At 40.3% G+C, this 10,387-nt stretch overlaps 1 protein-coding gene across 2 annotated transcripts; it reads right to left on the minus strand.

The window, feature by feature from the left end:
- Window positions 1–1,645: 1,645 nt before the first annotated feature.
- LOC104237196 (large ribosomal subunit protein eL29z-like) lies at window positions 1,646–2,295 on the minus strand. Of its 2 annotated transcripts, none has more exons than XM_009791302.2 (3): window positions 2,192–2,295; window positions 1,999–2,112; window positions 1,646–1,912 (listed from the first exon to the last, which is right to left on the minus strand). In XM_009791302.2, the coding sequence occupies exons 2-3, from the start codon at window positions 2,098–2,100 to the stop codon at window positions 1,829–1,831; spliced, it is 186 nt and encodes a 61-aa protein (XP_009789604.1). In that variant the 5' UTR covers window positions 2,101–2,112; window positions 2,192–2,295; the 3' UTR covers window positions 1,646–1,828. The 2 variants fall into 2 exon arrangements, with proteins under 2 accessions (XP_009789604.1, XP_009789605.1); XM_009791303.2 differs by having other exon boundaries at window positions 2,188–2,279.
- Between the last annotated feature and the right edge of the window lie 8,092 nt (window positions 2,296–10,387).

The following is a 10,387-nucleotide window of genomic DNA, read 5'->3' on the forward strand; positions in this document are numbered from 1 at the left end:
TCTCTCCCTCGTACCTTAATTTCAAAGTGGCATATCCTAATTTTTTTGCATCATCAAAGCTCATCATTCAATATGTCACACCTTATCGTCTTTCTTCTCTTATTTGTCCTTCAAAAGTTTCCCTTCACTAATCTAATTTATGCCTGAAATTAGTTTTTGTTTGATATCTAATTGTCTTCAAGAACAAACCGTGATTTCTTTCCAGATGCGCCTAGGATAGCACTTAACCTCACAACTTCAACATATGGCGATAAACTTACATATTAGCGAGTAATCTTTGTTGATCAAAAAAAGAAAACGATCAGATTCAGATATATGGACAATTAGAACACAAAGAACTACATCTAAAATTTTTTACCTTAGCAGCAGTGTCACAAACTCTAAATGCGTGCTTTTACCACAAGAATTTTAGTTTGCCAACATAATCCATCTAACACTTAAAAAAAAATTATTTGATAGCTTAGTGCAGCTACACAAGCACTTCTCAATGCTAACAACACAGCCTCCTATAGTAGAGGAAAGATTACAACTTTTCACAAAATTTCTCCTTGTTTGGTTGGTGTATGATATTCGATTCCATCTTAATCTAAGTCTCTTGGGCTTGGGTGTGGGCATCGGATACAGGTGGGGGTCTAGAGGTTGGATCCTTCATAATCTAATAATTAAGATTCAGGGATACAGCGGATATTGGTGCGGAGATTCAGCTATATCTGAAAATAGAGCTATAAAATATGCCTATATTGTGAGATTTTTATGTGAAAAAATTACATGTAACTTGCAGAGTGCAGTAACTCAATCTTTTAATCTCAAGTTGTAGGTAGTCATATAGAAATCTAAAGTAGCTTTTGTCTTGAGAAATAAAAATACCAAATCTCATCTCTAATTTCGCAGCAGTTTGCAATATTTTCCCATCCAAGCAAAACACCCTGTCATCCCTTGTGTACTTTTGGATTGAAATTGCATCTAGAATGAAAAACTGAAGAGTGCACGGCAGCAATTGGAGAGTTATAAACTACTGATCTCAAGTCCAAGTGAATGAACATCGACAACAATTTCGTTGAAGGGATACTTGATTCTTAAATGATAACGAGGAAATCACAAGTCTAAAACTAAGTTGGTGTGGGTGATTGAGGAATCATTGATAGTTTGATACGATGATTTTGAGGTGACAATACAATGCCCCTACGCGGAACAGGAAACTGCTTTTCAGTCGCCAGCAGCCAACAAACCAATCTCTAGCATTCACTTTAATGCAACCAAAAATAACAGTTAAACACAGTTTCAGAAAAGAAAATCAATCCAAGGAGAAAATCAAGATGGTCGTTGTTTTTTTCTATACACCTTGATATCTGATTGACTATTATAACGGAAACAGTGCTTGTGTTGCAAGCAACTAAGTTTAGCATGGACTACAAGTCTAGAACCATCGAATAGTCAAGTGAGAAAGAAGCAAACCTGTAGGTATGGATCGACCATCATCAAACAGCTAAGCTTTGGGACATCATTCAGCAACTACACAGAAACAAAAATCTACATAGGCAAATCTTCTTAGAAATAAAGACATTTCAGACATCATACTAATCCAAAAAGAGGGAGGAATAATACTTATCAGCAGTGAATATTGGTGATTAAAAAGTAATCAGAATAAAACTGCAAAGACAATGTCATTGATTAAAAGAGACTAATAACTGGTTTAGATAACAGAATAACAAACTAAATTAGGTTCCATTCTAGTAAATAACCACTATAATTCCATACAAAAAACAAGATAAAAAAAAATCCCAAATTCAAAAAGCAGTGCTAGCCATGGTTACTTTAAGGGATTTGTTTACTCTTCATCGGCAGATCCAACACTCTTATTGTTGTTGTGCTTCCTGGCATACCTCTGGTTCCTCAAGAACTTAGGATCCATCTACATTTACCCCAAAATAAAAATAAAAATAAAAATAAACACCAGAATCAGATTAAAAGAAGAAAAGAGATGGGGTTTTTACATACTCCTTTGGTAGATGAATGACGGTGCTTTCTTGGCTTCTTGATGCCATTCCTGTGGGCCTTGTACGACTGGTTGTGAGCTGTGTGATTTTTGGACTTGGCCATTTCACAAACCGACTGCAGAAAAATAAAACCTCAGCTCAAAGATTTACAATATAAACAAATGAACGACAAAAGGAGAGATCGAAAGACCTACTGCTGAAGGCGCTAGGATTTTCGCACCAGCTGAGGAGAAAGTGGAAGAAGTAGCTAACGGCTTTTGGGTTCTTATCTGGGTTAAGTATAGAAACCCTAATTCTTGAAATTACGAAAATTGTCTTAATTAGGCTTTCTTTCTTGGGCCTTTATTGGTTTCTTGTGTTTTTCTATCTGGGCCTTTCGTTCAGCGAAGAGCCCAATCTTGGTACAGATGTATAAGAATAGTTCTGAATAAGGTGTATTAGTAATGCAAAGATTAGTAATGCATGGGTTATAATGCAAGCATTATTTATGCAGAGATTATTTTTTATCCACTGTTTGGTGTGGTATATTAAAAATTAAGATGCATTGTAGAATTTTTAAGAAAATTAGTTGTTTACAAAAAAACGCCCTCCATATTCTTTAGCTTTAAGGGACTTTAAGGATAATTTTATCTTTTACCATGTTGATGCATGCATTAATAGCCTTGGTATTATTAATATCATAGTTTTCTATGTATTAGTTATACATAGGATAATACTCAATAAGTTGTATAACTAATACTTGCATTAGTAAATAGTAACAGATAGGTTAAAAAAGTATATCAAACAAGGGATTAGTAATATGAAAAGTTAATGCATTCATTATTTTTCTCTAATGCGTCCTACCAAACAGCTCATTGCTATATGTTTACCTTAAAAATTGGATAACAATTAAACTTATAATGTGGTTTTAAGGATACGTGATTTCACCTAATACCAAATGATAAACGTAAAGATAAATGATGGAAATTAACAATAATATAAAGCAAACCAGTATTTGGATAGAGCCCTCGAGCTTGAATACCCTCGATCTAGTTATATAAGAACAGTTAAAAAGGCAATAGGCTGATAAACAAGAGAATGTAAATTAAAGAGAGAATATTGTATTTCTTTTATCTGTGTGAATGTAAAGTGTCTACAAATGATAGGGAATTCTCTTTATATAGTAGAGGAATCCTAATTATGGTATAACTCTAATTACAGAAGAAAATCACATGATTAGCTAATTAACCGCCTTTAATTTGATCCGTTCCGAGATTTCCGTTGTGATCTTCGACCAGTCACAGATATCTCGCTTTCCCGTTATTGTGCTTCGGTCGGAGTCTGCCCTGTTTGACCTCGATCACTGCCGGCTTCGATCTCGGCAGGCACTTCGACTCTCGAACACAATACCTTGCCTTCATCACTTTGATCCATTCCACATCGAGGCTAACCCTCGAAACAATTCCATGGTTTTGATTAAATAGCAAAATTAGGTAGGCCCGATTTTAACCGTATAGAGATAGTCCCCTCGTTTCTTGGAGTGTAATGAGAAGAAGCAAATTGAGCCTTCGATTTTGTGCCTCGACCGATTATGATGTCACCCTCGTGACGTAACGATGGAAGCGACCGAAGTGTCCCATCAATACAGTTCCCAAAATCATTAATGAGCGTCAGTTGGTGGTCGACCACTAGTGTATTTAAACCGTGGTAGCGATCATTATAAATAGATCTTCCTCATAATTTCTCAAATTTTACTTTCAAACTTCTCTTAATCTTCAAAGCGCAACTTCTTCCAAGTTTAACAGTTTAGCGAATTCTTCAAATCCCACTATCAAGCTTCTCTCAAAACAACAAATCTTATCTTCTTCTTTCTCTAAACCCATATAAAAATGGCAAAATCGTCAAAAACTGTTCCTCAAAGGGAAAAAGCTTCTTCAACGCGACCGTCCGGCGATAAAATGCCCGTGGAGCCACGCCTTGAGGAGTGCATTTCTAGGGGTGTGATTCCGACTTCAAAGTCGAGAAAACTTCATCGGTCCCTGGCCAATGTGAGCCAATGTAGAGATATATATGCTCGATAATTGAGGGCGACCTCGAGCAGGTGAAGAAAGATTGTCATTGGGAAAATAAAGAGGTAGTGATTCCGACCCCCAAAGAAGACATCACAACTCATGTGAAAGGGTTCCTAAGTATTTACACTTACCCTTTCACGCTGAGCCCCGTCGATCCCGTCATCATCGACTTATGCTATCAATACCAAATAACCCTAGGTCATATCCATCCCTCTTTTTGGCGGATCGTCATTCTGCTCCGATTATTTGTGATCAAGGTCGAAGGGATGCCTTTCACCCTTGACCATCTCATCAGAATGTACAGCCACCGTCTCTATTGAGGCGGGTTAATAAGGCTCCAACATCGGGCTACCAAGATGTTGTTCTCGAACATATACAAGGACAAAGATCGAGGATGGATGGGCCGAATCATTCGAGTGAGGACTTCCGACATAATTCTGGCCAAGAAGATGTCATTCCCCGAGGAATGGAACATGAAGCGTAAGTACAAAACCCACTTATAGCTTCTGTTTATTGTTTTGTTTCTTTTGTCTTTTCTCATCGACATCTTTTCCTATGATATAGCGGCTTCTTGGGTTCCTGGTGAAATTCTAAACCTCGAGAGTTGGGTTCGGAAACTAGCCTCGACCTCTTCGTATGCTGAGCGCTCATGGCACGATTTGGCAAAGGGACGATGGGACGCCAAAAATCATGGTAAGCTTCTTTACACGTATTTGATGCTCTCCACTAAAATATTTCTTTTTGTATTCACTTGATTTCCTTTCATACAGGTCTCGTGGACATTACCGTCATGAGGCCCCCGTCTGGGGAGAAGGAGGCCTCGAAGCCAGGGAGGGATAAGAAGAGGAAAAGGGTCTCGCCCTCCGATACTCCAAAGCCCAAGAAGAGCAAGGCTCGCAGGTTAAAAAAGGACATCGCCACCCTGCTTGTTGATGTTGCTCAGCGTCTAAGGAAGGAAGAAGAGGAATATGAAGATGCTAACTTAGAGCTAGTAGCTCGAACGAAGAGGGGCGCCAAGGCCTCGAAGGCCATTGAGCTGGTGATGATCGAAGATGTTCAGCCTCGAACCGAAGATATCTCAGAGGGTGGCCCGAGCAAAGTCTTCGAGTCCTCGGAGGCTGAAGATGCCTCCTGCCGTGATGAGCAATCGGCGGATTTGCTTAAAGGGACCGGTTCTGAGGCCCTTCAAAATGAAAAGAACGCCCTAAGTGACTTGCTTGGGGCAATAGACGTTGACGATTCGTCGCCCCTCCCCACATTTTCTGAGGGGAAAATTCAAGAGGCCTAGGCCATGGATACCCCGATGTGGGAATGGCCCACAAAGGGGAGGACCTTTTTCACTGTTACTTCGCGGGAGTCGAAGATGCTTCCAATCTGGGTGATGCATAGAGTATCTTCGATGAGGCTCATCAACTTCTGAGGTTAGTGATACCATAGCATGAGGTAAACCCGTACTCATAAGGATTTTCAAGGGTTAGTGATATCAAACCCTTTACTTTATTATTCCTTAGCATAAGCTTGTTCGAGAGCTCGAACAATTTGGTACCCCTTAAGGTTTTTTAGGGTTGATGTTATCGAACTCTTTGTGATTCAGCCGAGGGTAGCCTTTTTTAACAGGTTTTATGAAAATATTAGAAGGCCTATTTTATTACAAAATTTGGACGTCTCTGAACCGTGTTAGTTTGGCCATAGCCTTTAACTTGAGATTTGCCCTTTGGGCTTGTTTCTCAATTTCACTTTGAACTTGTTCGAAGCGTCAGTCCCCGAGTGGGATGGCCGTAGCCCGTAAAAATGAGGGTTGCCTTTATAAGGTTTTATAATCTTGAAGTTTAATAATTCAAGCATGTCGATGTTTGGATGGCAGTCCCCGAGTACGGGGTTGATTGTTCGAGCTTTAGTTGTGATCGGCGCTTGAGCCGATTTCTGCAATAGATCATAAGTATGAAATTGTAAAGTAGAAATTTCACTAAGGCATGGAACATCAGGTAAAGACAAAAAGTACTTCTTTCAATAGATCATTCATGCGTATATGTTCATCTGGTCTCGATTAATCTACATGGATACGGTTCATCTAACCGTTTGGCCCTTTACAAAATTTATCTATCGAGACCCTGTTGACACGAAGTATTTTCCTTAAAAACATAACATCCGAACCTAGTATTCGAGGTTGATTTATAAAGAAGCCTCGGATACTGTTGAATTGTTTTAAGTTAGCACGAACAATGATTGCCTCGTTAAAAACCTTGTCAGAAAAACCCATTTGGGATAAAAACTGGTCGAAGGGAAAAAGAGTGCAACACGTGCTTTCAGACCTAAGGACTTCGTTTTTGGAGAGAGCTTCGATGCCTTCGATCGAACACCTGCAACAAGTTAGTATAAAATACAAATGAAAAAGGAGAAAGTCATACCTTAGTAATAATATCGTTTGAGGAGTGATATGTTATAATTGTTTGGCAATTGTTCGCTGTTCATCGTGTCAAGTTTGTAAGATCCCTTTCCGATGATGTTGAGGACCTGATACGATCCCTCCCAATTTGGACCGATCTTTCCTTCGTTTGTGTGTCGAGTGTTGATGGTGATTTTGCTCAGGACTAAGTCCTCAATTTTGAAGTGTCGAAGATTGACTATTTGATTGTAATATCTCTCAATTCGCTATTTCTGGGCGGCCATTCAAACAAGGGCGACTTCCCATTTTTCATCCAACAATTCGAGGTTTGTATTCTTAGCCTCATGATTTGAGTCCTCCATTGTGTATCGAAACCTGACGCTAGGTTCCTCGACTTCGACCGGAATTAGTTCTTCGGTGCAACATACTAAGGAGAGCGGTGTTTCCCCCGTACTGGATTTTGACGTTGTTCGATACGCCCAAAAGACTTTGGGCAAAATTTCTCTCTATTTTCCCTTAGAGTCGTTCAATTTCTTCTTAGATTCTGAATGATGGTCTTGTTTGTCGATTCGGCCTGTCCGTTCCCACTAGGATGACATGGCATCGACAAGATCCTTTTATTTTGTGATCTTCGAGGAACTTTGTTATTTTGCTTTCGATGAATTATTTTCCATTATCGTATACGATTTCGGCGGGTATCCCGAATCGGCATGTGATGTGATCCCAAATAAAGTCTACGACTTTTTTTTCTTTGTCTTTCTCAGAAGCATGTGCTTCAACCCACTTATAGAAATAGTCAGTCATAAATAAAATGAACTTAGCATTACCTGGGGCCGATGGCAAAGGACCGACGATATCCATTCCCCATTTGATGAACGACCATGGGGATAAGACTGAATAAAGGTGCTCTCCGGGCTAGTGGATCATAGGTGCATGTCTTTGGCATTTGTCATATTTTCGAACGAACTCCTTAGTATCTTTTTCCATATTGGCCCAATATTATCCCACCCTGATAACTTTGTGAACTAGTGATTCAACACCAAAATAGTTCCCACATGTACCCTCGTGAATTTCTTGAAGGACGTAGTCAGTGTCTCTCGGAGCCAAACATATTACCAATGGTCCATCGAACAGCCTTCTGTATAATGTTCTATCTTCGGCCAATGTGAATCGTGCAGCCTTTGTTCGCAGGGTTCTCGATTCCTTAGGGTCTGATGGGAGCCTCTCGTTTTTTAGATACTCGATATATTTGTTCCTCCAATCTCAAGTTAGGATCGTGGAGTTTATTTTGGCATGGCCTTCTTCAACTACTGACTTTGAAAGTTGTACGACAGTCCCCGAGCTGATTTCGTCGTCTTCGACTGTTGACCCTAAATTTGCAAGGGCATCGGCTTCACAGTTCTATTCTCGAGGTACATATTGTAGGGTTCATTCTTTAAACCGGTATAGGGCTACCTACAGCTTGTCTAAGTACCTTTGCATTCAATCTTCTCGAACCTCGAAGGTCCTGTTGACTTGGTTAACCACAAGTAAGGAGTCACACTTGGACTCGGTGATTTTTGCTCCCAAGCTTTTAGCAAGCTCGATACCTGCAATCATGGCCTCATACTCGACCTCACTGTTAGTCAACTTAGAGGTTTTGATATATTGTCTAATTATATTTCCTATGGCGGCTTCAAAACAATGCCTAGCTCGGACCCTTTCATATTTGAAGCACCATCTCTGAAAAGGGTCCACACCCCCGAAGATGTACCTATTTTTAACAAAAGTTCCTTTTCGACCTCGGGTACGAGGGTTGGCGTGAAGTCGGCCACGAAGTCTGCCAAGATTTGAGAGTTGATGGTCGTTCAGGGTTGATACTCGATATCATACCCACTGATTTCGACGACCCATTCAGCCAATCGGCCCGAGAGTTTGGGCTTGTGTAGAACATTATGAAGAGGGTAAGTGGTCACCAAAGCAAATTGGGTGGTACTAAAAATATGGTTTTAATTTCCTAGAGGCGCTTATTAGAGCAAGCGCTAATTTTTCTAAGTGTGAGTACCGGGTCTCGGCTTCACCTAGAGTTCGACTAACATAGTAAATAGGAAATTGCATACCTTGCTCTTCTCGAACTAGGACACCACTTACCGCGACTTCTGAGACTGCCAAATAAGTAGAGCTGCTCGTCCACTTTCGGAGTATGAAGCAATGGTGGGCTCGAAAGATACTGCTTTAACTCTTCCAACGCATGTTGTCATTCTAGGGTCCAAGCAAAATTGTTCTTCTATTTGAGCAGTGAGAAGAACTTGTGACTTCGATCTGAAGACATCGAGATGAACCGGCCTAAGACAGCTATCCGCCTTGTTAATCTTTGCACGGCCTTAACGTTGTCCACGATCGTGATGTCTTTGATTGCCTTTATTTTATCGAGGTTGATCTCAATTCCCCGATTTAATACCATAAAGCTGAGGAACTTGCCTGAACCGACGCCGAACGCACATTTCTCAGGATTAAGCTTCATGTTGTATTTTCTTAATATGTTGAAAGTTTCCTGCAAATGTGTCAAATGGTCCTCTGCACGCAGGGACTTAACTAGCATATCCTCAATATATACCTCCATTGATTTACCTATTTATTCTTCAAACATTCGATTCACTAGGCGTTGGTAAGTAACACTGGTATTTTTTAGCCCAAACGACATTACATTATAACAATATGTGACATACTTAGTGATAAAGGAAGTCTTTTCCTGATCCTCCAGGTTCATTTGAATTTGATTGTACCCAGAATAGGCATAGAGAAAACTAAGGATCTCATGGCCGGTTGTGGCATCGATCATGTGATCGATATTTGGCAGAGGAATAGAGTCTTTGGGAAATGCTTTGTTTAAATCTTTATAATCTACGCATATTCTAAGTTTGTTTCCCTTCTTAGTGACTACAACTATGTTTTTTATCCATTCAGGATATTTTACTTCCTGGTCCCACCTTTCGATCGGGAAGATGCTCGATCAATATGACTTGTTCCAACTCTTTGACCGTTGACTTCATTGCGTCAGAATCATCGGGGGTCATGAAGGTTCGAGGTATCATAAAATATTCATCCTCGAAGATCTCTTGCTCCTTCGACGGGGCCGAGGCTGGTACCTGTAGTTGCTATTTGACTTCTTGTTTTCCCTTTGGCTCGATTCCTTTGCTGATGAAAGCACCGATACCGGTACTACTTCGTCGATTGCAAATATCTCTTTGGCGGTGGGTTGTTCGCCGTACACCGTTTTGATTCTTTCCGACGTCATGAATTTCAAGACCTAATGGAGTGTCGAAGGTACTGCCCTCATATAATGAATCCAAGGTTTTTCGAGCAACACGTTGTATCTCATATCACCTTCGATTACATGGAACTTTGTTTCTTGGATAGTCCCGGCCTCGTTTACTAGCAACATGATTTCCCTTTTGGTGGTTTCACTTGCCATGTTGAAACCTTTGAGTACTCGAGTTGCAGGCACGATTTGATCCTGGAGGCTGAGTTGTTCTATGACCCTCCATCGAATAATATTTGCCGAGCTAACTTGATCAACCAACACACGTTTAGCTTGAATTTTATTCATAAGGATAGATATTACCAGTGCGTCGTCGTGAGGCTGTTCGATCCCTTCTGCATCCTCATCGTGGAAAGATAAGGTATCTTCTGGTAAGTAATCCTTGGTATGCTTCTCCCTTGTGATTGTCACTTTGGTGCGTTTAAATATCGGGCCTTGAGGAATATCGACCCCACCAACGATCATATGAATCACGTGCTGCGGTTCCTCCTATTTGTTTTTTCTATTTGCATCCCTGTCTCTGAAGTGGTTTTTAGCTCGGTCACTCAAAAACTCTCGAAGGTGATCCTCGTTGAATAAATGAGCTACCTCCTCCCTTAACTGTCTGTAGTCTTTGGTTTTGTGACAATGAGTTCCATGGTATTTTCACATT

This window comes from Nicotiana sylvestris, chromosome 9 (genome assembly GCF_000393655.2).
Source record: "Nicotiana sylvestris chromosome 9, ASM39365v2, whole genome shotgun sequence".
In the NCBI taxonomy this organism is placed as follows: Eukaryota; Viridiplantae; Streptophyta; class Magnoliopsida; order Solanales; family Solanaceae; genus Nicotiana; species Nicotiana sylvestris.

What these genes read in the sequence shown, in the direction of transcription:
- LOC104237196 (XM_009791302.2), bottom strand. Translation starts at nt 2,100, where the DNA reads ATGGCCAAGTCCAAAAATCACACAGCTCACAACCAGTCGTACAAGGCC. An exon ending in GTCATTCATCTACCAAAGGA is followed by an intron (nt 1,913 to 1,998) that starts GTATGTAAAAAC and finishes GGGTAAATGTAG; the next exon opens with ATGGATCCTAAGTTCTTGAG.